General features: G+C 40.8%; 1 protein-coding gene across 1 annotated transcript in view; it reads right to left on the bottom strand.

The window, feature by feature from the left end:
- pik3c3 (phosphatidylinositol 3-kinase, catalytic subunit type 3) overlaps positions 1-17,857 on the bottom strand; it is a 90,283-nt gene that overhangs the window by 48,152 nt on the left and 24,274 nt on the right. The window contains exons 5-8 of the mRNA XM_052036947.1: positions 6,913-6,999; positions 6,613-6,708; positions 3,918-3,989; positions 919-1,023 (exon numbers count right to left, since the gene is read on the bottom strand). Of these exons, the coding sequence (XP_051892907.1) occupies positions 919-1,023; positions 3,918-3,989; positions 6,613-6,708; positions 6,913-6,999 (360 nt within the window). The remainder of the gene's footprint in view (positions 1-918; positions 1,024-3,917; positions 3,990-6,612; positions 6,709-6,912; positions 7,000-17,857) is intronic.

The following is a 17,857-nucleotide window of genomic DNA, read 5'->3' as shown; positions in this document are numbered from 1 at the left end:
GAGCTGTGTCCACAACTCTCTGCAGTTTCCTGCAGTCGTGGGTAGAGCAATTGCCATTCAATTTCAGAACAGTCACTAGAATAAAACCCATGCATTGTCTTTCAAGAATATTGATAAACTTAGAATTTTCCCAAAGCCTTGATCATCAAATGGCTCTATCTTGAAGATTTTACAGATTTGTAACAGGCAAACAGGATGGAGATGGTCCAAAGGTGGGATTGTGTCAATTAAATTGTCATGGGTATGATTTTTGTATTACGAAATAAGGAAGATTCAACTTTGCAAACTCTATCAAACTGCAGATTGAACTAATCCCTCCACAAATGGGAAAAACAAGGCGAGTAACGTTCAAAATCAAAGAAAATTCAAAATAGAGACTGAATCACACATAAAGACAGCTTATAAGGAAACTACAGGGGGATCACTTGTACAGATGACAACCCTTGAATGATCACTTCCAGAATCAAAAGAGATGGAACAGGAGGTACAGTGAATGGTTAAAGCTGTGTATAGTCGTTAGAAATGTCATATAATTACACAATATTTTGTAGTATTTTACATTAGATAATCAACTGTAATTTCTTGTAACACCTTATGTTATCTGCAGTGCTTGCATGTATTACTATTTTAGTGGCATTTGCTTAACCTCAATAGACTTTTAAAACATTTCTGCACTGAGCTGCTCTAAGCCTTGGCTAATTCTACCCCACCCAGATGGTTTCAAGCCGACCCCAAAGGATAGATGCAAGAGACATTGCTTACATAGCAAGTTAAAAAGGATATTTGTCCAATTAGTTAAAAATGATAGAAAAGCTTTGGAGTAGAATTAGCATTCTCTTAAATATAAATCCAAATTATAAAACGATAAATTACAAAGAAAATGTTCAACACCAGAGAAAGCTTTCAATTTGTACTCACATTAAGTTGATCACGTGTAGCAGCATTTGGCTTCAGATCATGATCGGAAGGTCCACTTCTCAAGCTTCGAGCAAGTTTATGATGTTTACTTTCTACTAAATTCTCCTATTAAAAGAACATACAACATAGTCACAGATTTTGACAAGCCAGAAAGAAACAAACAATATGCATTTAAATAAATATTTAAATCTCCTTAAACTTTATGTAAACTCTTGTGATCAACAATTTGAGATTTTAATAAAAGGAAATGAACAGTAACTTAGATATCATTAGAATGAAGCACAGCCAAGACAACAACAGCAATCACAAGTCAGGGAGTGCACAGGAAATTTAACTCAAAAATCCTTCGAAAAGATAAAAATCACAGGACATTGTGAACAATAATGTGCATTTATATGTAGCATTTTAATGGGTGCCAAAAATAAAACTTGACTGAGTCACAAGGTATTAGGAAAGGTGACCAAATGCATGATCAAATAGGAAAGTTTTAATATGCATTAAAAGGAGAGATTTCAGGAGGGACTTAGAGCTTTGGATCCAGGTAGCTAAAGAGGCTAAGGTACAAAGGCAATGTTGGGACAAAAAACAGAACGCTGGAAGGTCCTGATGTAGGATCTTAACCTGAAACGTTGACATGCAACTGTTGCCTCCATAGATGCTGAGTTCTTCCCGTGTTCTGTTTAATATTCCAGAATTCAACATCTATCTCCAATGTTGGAACAATCTGGAATGCACATGCCGCTAAAACTAGTGAAGCTCAACCCAAGATTATATGGGATTAGTGGCATGGAGGAGAGGGAAGAAGGCATGGAGGAAGCTGAAACCATGAATGAGGTAAATGAGGTAAAAAAAAACTCATTAAATTGATCGTAGGAGATGTAGTGATTGTAATGCCATGGAATGTCCAGGACTGGTGGCAAGACTCTCTTACCAGAGAAGATCATTGCTTGGCATTTTTGTGGAACAAATACCACCAGTCACTTACCAGTTTGGCTAGAAATGTATCCATGTCTATTGCACTCCAGGATGGAACCTTTCATTTTCTTAAGTATTGGAAATGGAATTGAACATTGCACAAATAATAATAAACATCCCTCCGTCATAATGTCTAAAATGGAAAAAGGCACTGTTGAAGCTCTTGAAGTTATTTGGGTAAATGATAATGTCCTGAAGAACTAGTGATATCCTGGAGCTAAGATAATTGATCTCCAACAACCAGGGCCAGTTTTCTTTGTGCTAGGCATGATTCCAGCCAGAGGAGTCTTCACCTAAATTCCCAGTGACTTCACACCAAATGTCTTGATACAACACTCATTTGAAATGTCTCACAATTCTAAAATCTCACCTCTGGTCCAGACATGAACAGAAGTTTGTGTTCAAAGTTATAATGAGGAATAGACCAATTATCCTAGTGAAATTCAAACTCAGAATGAATGGACTGATCACTGGCAAATGTTGCTTGATAGCAATTTCAATGAAAACCTTTCCTATTGTTGATGACTGGGAGTTGATTCATAAGGTGGCAATCAACCATTCCGGACTGGTCCTACATTCTGCACATAGGACATAACTGGGCAATTTTCAACACATGCTGTAGCTGTATTGCTAGAGTTGCACCTAGTTCTGAAGCACAAATTCAGTTCTATAGCTTAGATATTATCTGGCTCCATAACCTTTCTATTGTTTTCTCAGCCATACAGCATACAATTAGGGGGGGCAAGAGGAAGAGTTAGAGCAAAAGAACAAGGGAAGTCAAAAGGAAATCATTTGGAATACCATGCCCAATTTTGGTCCCACACCAAGAACATACTTGTTAAGTGGTCAGACCTAATTTGGAGGGCTGACTTGTAATTATATTTTGAAAGCATAGTACGAGACAGATGTCGATTTCTACCCAACTAAATAAACAGAGCACAAGATAAGAGAAACCAGAAGGCCACCATAAGAAATGTAATAGTTGGAGATAATAGGCCTGCTACTACCATCGACATGGTAACCAAAGCCTTAACTGAACAAAGAGATACGTTAGGCATGAAACACCAGTAAACCCTTAGCAAATGCAAGTTTTTTGTAAGCATGATCATTCAGGGAAGGTGATATCAAAAGTGATTGATCCCTCACATTCATATCTTGGGACCTTGGGTTGGTCAAGAAATGATAGTTGAAGCCTGTGCATTGGAGATGTTTCATTTCTAAATATGCGTAACAATTACATGCTTTGTACAATTAGAACTGTGTGGGACCACACTGGTTTGGTGGATTAGCCTCTTTTTACCCCCTCCTCAACGTGAAAGGTTGCTCAAAATAAACAAGTTCCTGTTTGACCTGTGAATGGACTGTGCAAGTGATTCACTTGCTCAACACATGCCTTTGAAATTGGTGCAACATGGATTCATTATGCAGATCACTATAATGAGGGGATTTCATTTGATGAAAAATTGAGCAGGATTGGCCTGTACTCACTGGAGCTTATAAAGAGTGATGATCTCATTGAACCATGCAGAGCGACCGATAGGGTAGATGCTATGATTTGGCTCCCTCTGGCTGAAGAATCTAAAACTACAGGGCACAGTATTAGTATGAGATTTTGTACATTTACAGCTGAAGTGAGGAGAAATTTCTTTTCGGGGGCTTGTAATTCTGAGTAATTCTCAGAAGGGTCTGGATTCTGAGATCAATTAATTATTGAATCCTGAGGAGCTATAAAGACACGAGGGCGAGTAGTGGGGGTGTGGGGAGAGATGCAATGCAGGGAGCAGAGGCAGAATATTGAACCCAAGGCACATAATCATCTTTGATATTACTGAATGGCAGAAATAGCTTCAAGTCTTACATTCCGAATCTATTCCAATTAGCGTGAAGGTGGTACTAACACACACCACAATGATCAATGTTCTCAAAGGTTCATCGGGAGGAAAGCCATTTAAAGATTTTCAACCAAAAAGCAGCTCATGAATTTTGTGGGAAAAACAGTAAAAGTGATTTGAAGTTAAACATACCATTGACATCTGAGGATCTGGCACTTTGACAATCTCAGAGCTTGTTAAATTTGCAGATGATTCATCACCATCCTAGTTAAAATTGCATACAAGAGACACAAATAAACTGGTCTAATTATTATATTAGTAGACATGATCTATATTCAAAGACCATTTGAGAATGTCAATGTGTAAGCAAAGAGTTAAATTTGCCAGAAGTCATATTTGATTCCTCCTTGGTATGTTTAATAAAGGGAGTAGGGATAACCCTGGGAATTACAGACCAGTGAGTCTTACTTCACTGGTGGGCAAATTACTGGAGAAGATTCTTAGAGATAGGATTTATGGGCATTTAGAGAAGCATAGGCTGATTAGGGACAGTCAGCATGGCTTTGTGAGGGGCAGGTCATGCCTCACGAGCCTGAATGAATTCTTTGAGGATGTGACAAAGCACATTGATAAAGGTAAAGCAGTGGATGTGGTGTACATGGATTTTGGTAAGGCGTTTAATAAGGTTCCTCATGGAAGGCTTATACAAAAAGTCAGGAGGCATGGGATCCAGGGAAACTTGGCTGTGTGGATTCAGAATTGGCTCACCCATAGAAGACAGAGGGTGGTGGTAGATGGAGCATATTCTGCTTGGAGGTCAGTGACCAGTGGTGTTCCACAGGGATCTGTTCTGGGACCCAGATTTTTGTGATTTTTGTAAATGACTTGGATGAGGATGTGGAAGGGTGGGTTAGTAAGTTTGTTGATGATACAAACATTGGTTGTGTTGTGGATAGTGTAGAAGGTTGCTGTAGATTACAACAGGATATTGATAGAATGCAGAGCTGGGCTGAGAAGTGGCAGATGGAATTCAACCCAGATAAGTGTGAAGTGATACACTTTGGGAGATCGAATTTGAAGGCAGAATACAAGGTTAATGGCAGGACTCTTAGTCCACATCCATAGATCCCTCAAGGTTGCCATGCAGGTCGATAGGGTTGTTAAGGCGGCATACGGAGTGTTGGCCTTCATTAGTCGGGGATTGAGTTCAAGAGCCGCGAGGTGATGTTGCAGCTGTATAGAACTCTGGTCAGACCATACTTGGACTATTGTGTTCAGTTCTGGTCGCCTCATTATAGAAAGAATGTGAAGCTTTCGAGAAAGTGCAGAGGAGATTTACCTGGATGTTGCCTGGATTGGAGAGCATGTCTTATGAGGATAGGTTGAGCGAGCTAGGGCTTTTCTCTTTGGAGAGAAGGAAGATGAGAGGGGACTTGATAGAGGTGTACAAGATGATAAGAGGCACAGATCGAGTGGACAGTCAGATTTTTTTTCCCAGTGCAACAATGGCTAACACGAGGGGGCATAACTTTAAGGTGATTGGAGGGGGGAAATATAAGGGGGATGTCAGGGGTAAGTTTTTTTTTCTACACAGAGAGTCGTGGGTGTGTGGAACGCACTGCCTGCAGAGGTTGTGGGGGCAAATACATTAGGGACATTTAAGAGACTCCTAGATAGACACGAGTGATAGAAAAATAGGGGGCTATGTGGGAGGGAAGGGTTAGATAGATCTTAGAACAGGATAAAATGTCGGCACAACATTGTGGGCCAAAGGCCCTGTATTGTGCTGTAGTGTTCTATGTTGTGTGTGCAAAAATGTGTAACACAAAATGGTGGTTATAAGACAAAATTGGCAAAGTCAGCAGGATTCAAACCTTCACGGGGAAGGCCTGGATAAATGAGGGGCAAGGGGTAGGCCCTGAGCTTCTACTTCCTTACAACCACCATTTTGTGTTACACATACCAAGGAGGAATCAAATATGACTTCTGGAAAATTTAACTCTTTCCTTACAATATGAGACACTTAGTATTTCAGCCAGAAACACCCACTTACAAAATAAATACTATATGTTCTCTTTTTTAGCAATAAAATGCTTGAAGTGGCACTCAACAATATTCAAAAACGCGAGCAGGTCTATTTGAAATGCAAATATTAACTGGATACAGGTGACCCCCATTTTACGGTTGTTTGGGTAATGGAAATTCGCCCTTACAGAATTCACAAATCACTACCTAAATATCTGAGATGCAGAATAAAATTTGCTCTTACGGAATTTATGTAAAAAAAATGTAAATAAATACTTTTTTTTCAAGTCTCATTTCTTGATACATTACAGAAAATCACGATATGGACCATTTTCTAGGAATGCAACCCCCCTGCCTCCACAAGGCGGCAGATCACTTGTACAGGTCATCCCCAGGTTACAGCAGGGTTCTATTCCTATGAACCATTCACAACCAAATAATTTGCAAGTCAGAAATGTGGCCACAAACAGAGTTCCCAGGCAGCAAAAGATGCCTGCAGCCACCGGCAAATGCATTCCAGTAGACTCCCAAACACTATTTCATATATACATGCTGTACATGTTAGGCATTCAGAGAGCATGTATTTAGAAACACTTTCAGATATAGAATCCACTTAAGGTATTAAACATTACATCTCTAAAGAAAACCAAGAATATGATGACTAAAATAGGAAAATACCAAAATATATTTTTGGGTTAAACTTAGATAAAACCAGTAAACTATCACATACAGGTTCACTAAAAATGAAATATTTTCAAGCAGAAACAATTACACTCTATAGTCTTAACTGAAATTAAAATCACTCAATTAATTTAGGCAAGTTTAACCTATAGCAAAAATGTATTGGAAAATGATGACAAACCTTTTCATAATAAACAATACCGTATTCTTTGTCTTCAGATTTAACACGAGGAAACTCAACCATGAGATACATAAAATTGGAGCTTCTCTTTTCACTCTGCAACAAAATGGGATATATGATGTTGCAAAGATTATCTACTTATTAAAACAAAAATACTCTTGGAAGTCATGTTTCTATTAATCTTCAATCTAAAAGGTGACACAAAAGAACACAAAGCTTTAGGATAAAAAGAACATTTTCTAGCTACTGGAAAAAGAAGCCAAAAGTTTATTCATGAGTAAAACTCCAGATCCAGCTTACCTCATTTATCATCTCTATCTCTCTAAAAGTAAGCCGGTCCAACCAATCAACCTTCACCATGTGACCTTGACGATGTGCTTTAGTAAGCTTCAAGAAAAGCAAACAAATAATCAGCTAGCCTACAAACAAAATATTCTGATATTCTATATAAATTGGGGAGTTTATTTCAACTAATGATTTTAGTACTTTACATAACTTCACCTGAAAAAAAAACAGGAGCAAAGTGTCTAAAAGTGATTGCTTATTTACTGACAGCAGAGTTCCAGTGTCCATCATCAACTGGTCCCCACTTGTTCGAGATTGTCATTTAATTGACCCCTATTGGGTGCGCTAGATTTATAATTAGATGCTTCATTTATTTATCCTGTAATCAGTAAATTGGGAGTCATAATACTATTGTACCACAAATCTTCCTTGAGATTTGTGAATTGCATTACACAGCTTCCAGAGTTTATTGTGTTGTGACATTGCCTGTACCTTTGCATGAGCAGTTAATGACCATATGCTTATATTCCACTAATTTCCAATGCTAAATACAGCACATTCTGTACTGTCTCAGCATTAGTACCATCCTTGCTTAGTTTTGTCACGAAATCATGTTTATCTACATTCCTTATTGATTTGTTTTATTAAAACTTTCCATCCTAATTTGCAAGAGTGTGTAGTTGCTGTGTGACAAGTTTATATTGGAGGTTTCCCTTATAAACATCAACATGAGTTGTATGATAATCCCAACATAGTCATTCTCAGTTTAGGATTATAGCTGCAATTTGTACAAGCAATGAAGGGAGCTCTTGATCCTGAAATGAAAACAGCAATATTATATTTTGCCATTTTTATAAATGTCCCAGAACTAGAGCAAGAGGCATACCTGAAGATGAAAGAGAGCCAGCCTGCAAATTGTCAGCATCTTGAGAATGTTGTTGGAACTAGTCCTGATAAACAACTTAATCAGAGAGGTAAATATTGCATCTAGTTACCAGGTGACAATGTGGTATTTTTCAAGGCAGAAATCAGAATTACTTTTTATACAAATGGTAAAATATAAGCAAAAGAAATTTGGTTTGTCCCTTTTGACTCTCACCAACGTTTACCGATACACCATAGAAAGCATCCTATCTGGATGTATCACGGCTTGGTACGGCAACTGCTCTGCCCAGGACTGCAAGAAGCTGCAGAGAGTTGTGGACACAGCCCAGCACATCACAGACACCAGCCTCCCCTCCTTGGACTCTGTCTTTACCTCTCGTTATCTTGGTGTAGCAGCCAGCATAATCAAAGACCCCACCCACCCAGGACATCCTCTCTTCTCTCCTCTTCCATCAGGTAGAAGATACAGGTGCCTGAGGGCACGTACCACCAGACTTAAGGACAGCTTCTACCCCACTGTGATAAGACTATTGAACGGTTCCCTTATACAATGAGATGGATCATGACCTCGCAATCTACTTTGTTGTGACCTTGCACCTTATTGCACTGCACTTTCTCTGTAGCTGTGACACTTTACTCTGTACTGTTACTGTTTTTATCTGTACTACATCAATGCACTTTGTACCAACTCAATGTAACTGCACTGTGTAATGAATTGATCTGTATGATCGGTTTGTAAGACAAGCTTTTCACTGTACCTCAGTACAAGTGACAATAATAAACCAATACCAAGATTCACATAAAATAAGCAATGTGCAATTTGTCTAAAGATGCCAATTTTTTGGCAATTAAAATGAATGAAATTTCATTAAAAACTAGTGTGGGTGGAATTTAAGTTAAATGAGTCTGACTTACGTACTTTGAGACACTTTGCTACATTAAAGGCAAGATATAAATGCAGTTTTCCATGAAAAGATGCACCAGGATCAATGTAATAGGTTACTTGTAGTTGACTAAACTCAGTATTGAGTTCATTCAAACAGAGATCAATAGATTTCTGAAAGGAAAGAATGTGTGAAATATTTAATGTTTCAGGAAAGAAAATGGTGCTGACTTGATCAGCCATGATCTTGATGAATGGTGGAGTATCCTCAAAGGAGCACATAGCCTATGCCTGCTCAGAATTCTTATGTTCTTAAAACTATTTGCTACTTGGGTCAGCAGGTGAGGATATCTACAGGAATGAGGAAAGAATGTGATTAAATATACTGTTCATCCCTCTAAGCAAGGTTTGCAAATTACCATTGGGACGTAAAATAAAATTGTAGTAAGATTTACGATTGAGGTATCTACACTACATAAAGAAAGTTATATGAAGGTAGACTGATATTTACTTTTCATGATATGTGATATCATGATAAAACTGTCTTGTGATAACCATTTTACTACTTCACACACAATTAAAGAGTTCAAAATTTGATCCCCATCACATTAAGAGGATGGTGAACCCAATTTAATTTGGCAACAAAAGCACAAAAATAGAAAATAAGAATAAGAGTAGGCTGCTTGTTCCTTATGAACTGTTCCACCGTTCATTACAATCATGGTTGATCATCCCAATTCAGTACCCGTTTCTGATTTCTCTCCATATCCTTTAAACATTTTAGCCTTTAAAACTACATACAATTCCTTCAATAAATGTAATGATCTGGCCTCAACTGCCTTCTGTGGTAGAGAATTCCATACGTTCACCATTCTTTGCATAAAGAAATTTCTCCTCATGAGTCTTAAACAGTTTCCCATTTCCACAGGCTGTGGCCCCTAGTTCTGGACTACCCCACCATCAGGAACATCCTTCCTGTATCTGGTCTTGCCTGTGAGGATTTTAAGTTCTACTGAGGTCCCCTTTCTATCTTCTAAATTCAAGCAAACATAAGCCCATTATCAGCCAGGATCGGCCCGGGAGCTGTTGGAGCAGCGGGTCTCTAGCAGGTAGGGGCTGATTATTTAAAACAGAGTGTTGGTTGGTTAATTAGAGGGAGTGAGTACTTGGGATAATCGACAGGGACAAATATAAGGAGGGGTAACTGAAGAGTAGCGGCCAGTGTGTGAGTGGCTCAGGGTAGGAGTGGAGCTTGAGGCTTTGGCTCAAGAGGCTTCGGCGAGCAGAGGCTGAGGAAGAGCTTGCACCCAGAGAGGTAAGGCCGGGTAAGTTCCTTTATTTTAAATACTTAGAAGTAGGTAGTGATGGCAGCAGTTAGGGCAGTCATGTGCTCCGTATGCAGTACGTGGGAAGTCAGGGACAGCACACTTGTCCCTAATGACTACACCTGTAAAGGGTGCATCCAGCTGCAGCTCCTGACAAACCGAGTTAGGGAACTGGAGCTGGAGCTGGATGAACTTCGGATCATTTGTGAGGCAGACATAGACAGGAGTTTCAGGGAGATAGTCACCCCTAAAAGTCAGGAGGCAGGTAGCTGGGTGACTGTTAGGAAAGGGAAGGGCAGAGCACCCCTGTGGCCATTCCCATCAACAATAAATATACCATTTTGGGTACTGCTGGTGGGGACGACCTACCAGGGACAAGTTGTAGTGGTCACATCTCTGGCACCAAGGTAGTACCCTCAGCTCAGAAAGGAAGGAGGGAAAAGAGGAGAGCAGTAGTGATAGGGGATTCGATAGTTAGGGGGACAGATAGGAGGTTCTGTGAGAGAGATCGAGAATCCCAGATGGTCTGTTGCCTCCCTGGTGCCAGGGTCCGCGATATCGCGGATTGAGTTCTTGATATTCCTAGGAGGGAGGGTGAACAGCCAGATGTCATGGTCCATGTAGGGACCAATGACGTGGATAGGAAGGAGGAGGAGGTCCTGCAAAGAGAGTTTAAAGAAATAGGTGCAAAGTTGAACGACAGGACCCCCAAGGTTGCAATCTCAGGATTGCTACCCGTGCCATGTGCTAGTGAGGCTAGAAATAGGAGGATCATGCAGCTAAATATGTGGCTAAGGAGATGGTGCAGGAGGGAGGGCTCCATATTCCTAGACAATTGGGCCTTGTTCCAGGGAAGGTGGGACCTGTTCTGATGGGACGGTTTGCACCTGAACTGGAGGGGGACTAACATACTTGCAGGTAGGTTTGCTAGTGCCGCTCCGGAGGGTTTTAAATTAGATTTGCAGGGGGAGGGGAACTGGAATGTTAGAGCAGATAGTGAGGTGGAGGAAGAAAATGGTCATGCGAGGACTGCAGGTATAGACAGAAATCAAAGGTTTGTACGTGATAGAAATGTCCTAAGGTGCATCTATTTCAATGCAAGGAGTATTGTAGGTAAGGCAGATGAGCTTAGGGCGTGGATTGGCAAGTGGGATTACGACATTACGACCTGGTTGCAGGAGGGGCAGGACTGGCAGCCTAATGTTCCGGGATTCCGTTGTTTCAGATGCGATAGAGGGGGAGGGATGAAAGGGGGAAGAAGTGGCATTACTAGTCAGGGAAAATATGACAGCTGTGCGGAGACAGAACAGCCTGGAGGGCTTGTCTACAGAGGCCATATGGGTGGAGCTGAGGAACAGGAAAGGTGTGGCCACACTAATAGGGTTGTATTATAGACTGCCCAATAGTCAGAGAGAATTGGAGGAACAAATCTGTCGTGAGATAGCAGACCGATGTAAGAAACAGAAAGTAGTCATAGTGGGGGATTTTAACTTTCCACATATTGACTGGGACTCCCACACTGTGAACGGGCTGGATGGCTTAGAATTTGTCAAATGTGTTCAGGAAAGTTTTCTAAATCAATATATAGAGGTACCAATGAGAGAGAATGCAATACTTGATCTCCTATTAGGGAACCAGACAGGTCAGGTGACAGAAGTATGCATAGCTGAGCATTTTGGGTCCAGTGACCATAATGTCATTAGTTTCAAGTTAATTATGGATAAGGATAGGTCTGGTCCTCAAGTTGAGGTTCAAAATTGGAGAAAGGCCAATTTTGTGGAAATGAGAAAGGATCTAGGAAAAGTGGATTGGGATAAGTTGTTTTCTGGCAAGGATGTGTTCAGTAAGTGGAAGACCTTCAAAGGCGAAATTTTGAGAGTGCAGAGTTTGCATGTTCCTGCCAGGATTAAAGGCAAAGTTAACAAGCATAGGGAACCTTGGTTTTCAAAAGATATTGGTGCTCTGGTTAAGAAAAAGAGAGAGATGTATAGCAGGTATAGGCAACTAGGAACAAATGAGGTACTTGAAGGGTGTAGAAAATGTAAGAAAATACTAACAAAAGGAAATCAGGAAGGCAAAAAGATGACATGAGGCTGCTTTGGCAGATAATGTGAAGGTAAACCCAGAGGGTTTCTACAAGTAGATGAAAAGTAAAAGGATAGTAAGGGACAAAATTGGTCCCATAGAAGATCAGAGTGGACGTCTATGTGTGGAGCCTCAGGAGATGGGGGAGATCTTAAACAGTTTTTTTGCATCAGCATTTACTCAGGAAACGGGCATTGAGGATATGGAAGGAAGGGAAACAAGCAGTAGGATCATGGAACATATAGAGATTAAAGAGGAGGAGGTGCTCGCTGCTTTACGGCGAATAAAGGTAGATAAATCCCCCGGGCCTGACAAGATATTTCCTCGGACCTTGAGAAAGACTAGCGTAGAAATTGCAGGGGCCCTGGCAGATATATTTAAAATGTCCTTAGCCACGGGTGCGGTGCCAAGAGGATTGGAGGGTAGCTCATGTTGTTCAGTTGTTTAAAAAAGGCTCTAAAAGTAAACCAGGTAATTACAGGCCAGTGAGCCTGACATCAGTAGTGGGTAAATTATTGGAAGGTGTTCTGAGAGATCGGATATACAAGTATTTGGACAGCCAAGGGCTGATTAAGGATAGTCAGCATGGCTTTGTGTGTGGTAGATCATGTTTAACGAATCTTGTAGAGTTTTTTGAGGAGGTTACCAAGAAAGTAGATGAAGGAAAGGCTGTGGATGTTGTCTACATGGACTTTAGTAAGGCCTTTGACAAGGTTCCACATGGGAGGTTAGTTCAGAAGGTTCAGTCACCAGGTATCCATGAAAAGGTTGTAAACTGGATTCGAAATTGGCTGTGTGGGAGAAGACAGAGTGGTAGTGGATGATTGTTTCTCAGGCTGGAGGGCTGTGACTAGTGGTGTGCCTCAGGGATCTGTGCTGGGGCCATTGTTGTTTGTTGTCTATATCAATGATCCAGATGATAATGTAGTAAATTGGATCAGTAAGTTTGCTGATGACACTAAGATTGGAGGCGTAGTGGACAGCGAGGAAGGCTTTCAAAGCTTGCAGAGGGATCTGAACCAACTGGAAGAATGGGCCAGAAAATGGCAGATGGAATTTAATGTAGACAAGTGAGGTGTTGCATTTTGGAAGGACAAACCAAGGTAGAACATACACAGTAAATGGTAGGGCACTGAGGAGTGCGGAGGAACAAAGGGATCTGGGAGTTCAGATACATAATTCCCTGAAAGTGGCGTCACAGGTAGACAGGGTTGTAAAAAAGGCTTTTGGCATCCTGGCATTCATAATCAAAGTATTGAGTATAGGAATTGGGATGTTATGGTGAGGTTGTATGTCACTGGTGAGGCCAAATTTGGAGCATTATGTGCAGTTCTGGTCACCTAACTATAGGAAGGATATCAGTAAGATCGAAAGAGTGCAGAGGAGATTTACTAGAATGTTGCCGGGTCCTCAGGAGTTGAGTTACAGGGAAAGATTGAACAGGTTAGGACTTTATTCCTTGGAGCGTAGAAGAATGAGGGGAGATTTGATAGGGGTTTACAAAATTATGAGGGGCATAGACAGAGTTAATGCAAGTAGGCTCTTTCCACCTAGACTAGGAGAGATAAGTATGAGAGCACATGGCTTTAGGGTGAAAGGGGAAAGGTTTAGGGGGAACATTAGGGGGAACTTCTTCACTCAGAGTGGTGGGAGTGTGGAACAGGCTGCCATCTGATGTAGCAAATACGGGCTCACTCTTAAGTTTTAAGAATAAATTGGATAGATACATGGACAGGAGAGGTCTGGAGGGTTATGGACTGGGTGCAGGTAAGTGGAACTAGCGGAATCATGTTTCGGCACAGACTAGAAGGGTCGAATGGCCTGTTTTCTGTGCTGTAGTGTTCTATGGTTCATTCACCCCAAATCTTTCTTCCTGCGATCCTAGAAACCAATCTTGTAAACTGTAGCTGCACTCCCACCACAGCAGGGACATCCTTCTTTAGATAAGGAGACCAAAAGATTGGAAGTCTTTTCATTTGATGTGCCAATCTTCCCTTTAGAGAAATAACCCAATTGGCTTTTAGAAAAGCAAAAACCTGCAGATGCTAGAAACCTGAAACAAAAATAGAGAATGCTTGAAATACACAGTAGGTACAACACAGAAACAGGCCCTTCGGCCCTGGGAAACAGGGATATAAAGGGATATGAGAGAAACAAAGGACTGCAGATGCTGGAATCTAGATGAAAAACATGATGATGCTGGAGGAACTCAGCAGGCCGGGCAGCATCTGTGGAGAGAAGCAGGCGGTCAACGTTTCAGGGCAGGACCCTTCTTCAGGACCGAAGATAGGAAAAGGGGAAACCCAATATACAGGAGAGAAAAGCAGAGCAGGTGGACAAAAGAGAAGAGGCGGGGTGGGCACAGGGTGGTGATGGGTAGATGCAGGTAAGAGATAGTGATAGGCAGGTGTGGGGTAGGAGGGGAGAGCAGATCCACTGGGGGATGAGTCAAAGGTTCAAGAGAGATGAAATAAAAGTGGACTAGGAAAGAGAAGCAATGGGGGGGGGGGGGGGGTTTGGAATTACCTAAAGTGGGAGAATTCAATATTCATGCCATTAGGTTGCAAGGTGGCTGCAAGGTTCCAAGACGGAAAATGAGATGCTGTTCCTCCAACTTGCGCTTGGAATTCTCCTGGCAGTGGAGGAGGCCGAGAACTGTCATATCAGTGATAGCGTGGGACGGGGATTTGAAGTGACTGGCAATGGGAAGATGCAGGTTGCGGTTACGGACAGAGCACAGGTGTTCTGCGAAATGGTCCCCTAGTCTGCATTTGGTCTCACCAATGTAGAGGAGGCCACACTTGGAGCAATGAATGCAGTAGATGATATTAAGGGAGGTTCAGGTGAATCTCTGTACCACCTGAAAGGACTATTTGGGTCCCTGGACGGAGGTGGTATAGGGGCACGTGTTGCACCAATGGCGGGGGCAGTTCCCGGGGCGGGAGTGGGATGGGTGGGGGGGGTGGGGGGTGAGGAGTGAATGAGGGAGTCGTGGAGAGAGCAGTCCCTGCAAAAGGCAGAAAGGGGTGGGGAGGGGAGATATGCTTGGTGGTGGCGTCCTGTTGGAGATGGCGGAAGTAGTGGAGAATGATGTGTAGGATATGTAGGCTGGTGGGATGAAATGTGAGGACAAGGGGGACTCTATCCCTGTTGAGTCTGGGAGGGGGAGGGGGAGGGGTAGGGGTGAAAGGGACATGAGTACTGCAATTCAAATGGACTTGCTTCCTCCTTCTGTCCCATTAATTTGAAATAATAACTCCCCTTTGAACCTCCAAGAATCTTGACTGTACCATCTACAATCATAGCTTTCTGACAAGGTTAAACTTCTGTAAGAAAAGCTTTCAGCAGTGGTATCTAAGCATTTGCCTTTGAAGATTAATTAAATATATCCTGTGAAGCATAAGGGACTTCAAGAAAAGTATTAATCTATATTATCATTAACCATTGAACTTGAGTGGTTCGACTGAATTTATTCACCCATGAGGCAATACCACAGATGATATCACTCTTCAAACTTTCAGTTCAAAAATTAAATTGACTGCACGAGCAAATAGCACCCACATATACAAGTAAAACTAAATTTTCTGGTCCTTTTAATTCACACATCTGCAATTCAGTATGCCAGAATCATTTTTAAATTCATTTTCAAGATCAGAGTGCTGCTACTACTGCATACTGTTCTGGTCACATTACAGGGAAGATGTGATGGCATTTTGAAATGTTCGTAGGAATAGAAAATTTTAATTGTAAGAAGAAAGTGGATAAACGACTCTTCTTTGGAGCAGAGCAGAGGAAGCCGAGTGAGAATTAACTACATGATTCTGAGGAGCCAAGCTAGAGTAAACAGGAAAGAGTTATTTTCCCCTCAGCAAAGCAGTCAAAAACCAGGGACATAAATTAAAAGTAATTGCTGAAATGATTAGAGGAAAAGTGATGAAGAAGTGTTGCATCTAAAGAGTAGTAGGGGGGTCTGAAAATCAATACCTGAAAACTTGGAAAGGTGATAAGAGGCAGAACCCTTCATCATATTTTTGTGCTACAAATGCAATGACTGTAGGGTTATGGACCTAATGTTGGAAGATAGGAATTAGAACAGACATAGAAAGAATGGGCAGGATTGTGTTTCATAAATCTTCCTTGACTCTATATTACTAATGTTCTTGACTCTATATTACTAATGCTGGAATTTGTTATTCATAATTAAGATATTCTGAGTTGCTCTTGAATCTTTTAAGCTAAAGGAGGTGGTTAAGAATCAGCCATGTTGTTGTAGGAATGGAGTCACACTTGCTCAGGCTGGGAATAGCATTGTTTCCTTCACTGAAGGATGCAAACCCAGTTATGATTTGATGACAAATGGAAAGTTTTACAGTCACTCTCACAGAGGCCTAATTTTCTTTCCAGATTTCCTTCTTTCATCCATAATAAATACTTGATTGATATGAACTATTGATCAAGTAATAAATAAGAACAGACAGATGAATTAATTCATGCAAAAATATAAAGCAATAAAATAAGAAAAAGCGACAAATTTTGTGGACAAACTGCGTTCAGTCTTGCAGGGGTGACTCAGAAATTTGCAAGTGGCAGCTGATTAATTTGAGACCTTGCCATTACTCAAAGGAAAAGTTATCTATCCAACTAAATATACACAAAGTGCCCCAAAATTATTGCCTTCAACCAGGTCGACTTTTATTCTATGAATTGCTCTGGGCTATTTACCCAAAGACACCACAGTTGCTTGAATAAAAGCTTTGTATTTAAGTCAATACAATAAGTTCAGAAATTCTCTACTCTTGTGAAAATGTACCTGCTCTACCATTCAATGACATTATGGCTGTCCTGTAACCCGACCCTACAAACATCTCTTTGCGTTTGATCTTTCATTTCTTTTAATAGAATGTTAACCAATCTCAGTTTTAAAATTAGTATTGGGCTGAGCAACAACTGCCATTTTCAGAATATTTTCAAATTTCTAGCACCATAATTGAGTGTGTTTTCCAACTACACCTGAAAGTGTAGGCTCTATTTTTTATGCCATATCACTACCAAAGAACAACAGCTTCTTTATCAATGCTATCAGTTCTTCATAATACTCTGAAAGCTTTAAACAAATCACCATGCAAGTGACTACAAATCCTGTTTGTGAAAGTATACAAGTTAACACTTAAAAGTCCAGGTATTATTCTGGTAATTTTGACCTACAGTCCTGAAGAGCAATGTATCCCTGCCAGGTGCAGTGCCCAAAATAAAAGTCCAAGTGTGGTCGACCATAACCACTATTCTGTTGCATTCCTGTACTCCACATATAAAGGGCAACACTTAACCAGCAATTCTGATCTTTTTTTTGTACCTACTCATGATTTTTTATTGAACAATGCACATGGAATCAAACCTCTTTGGAACTCTGCTGCTTCTAGCTTTTCAACCATTTAGAATGTAGTAGTAGGGGTTTGGAACCCACTACCTCATAAGGTGATAGAGGCATACCCTTCATCTTGCTGACAGGTTTTGCCCTTTCGGTTGTACTTTGATTTTCTATAGTTTTATGCTGACAACATAACTGATACGGTCGTGGGAAAGCATGGATAAATAGCACATAGGGTGCCATTAGATACAACAAATAATTGAAGCCCCAACATAAATCCTTGTAGATACCATTAGTAAGTTACATCCTGCCAATGTGTAGGTACAGCAGGCAGATATTCTATGCCTCTGCGACTCAAGACAGTTTTTCAACTAGATAAATGATTTTCCTTCAATTCCATGAACTTCATCTTGT

This window comes from Pristis pectinata, chromosome 2 (assembly GCF_009764475.1).
Source record: "Pristis pectinata isolate sPriPec2 chromosome 2, sPriPec2.1.pri, whole genome shotgun sequence".
Lineage (NCBI taxonomy): Eukaryota > Metazoa > Chordata > Chondrichthyes > Rhinopristiformes > Pristidae > Pristis > Pristis pectinata.
Note: the sequence above shows the minus strand (reverse complement) of the source record. Positions and strands in the feature narration are given on the sequence as shown.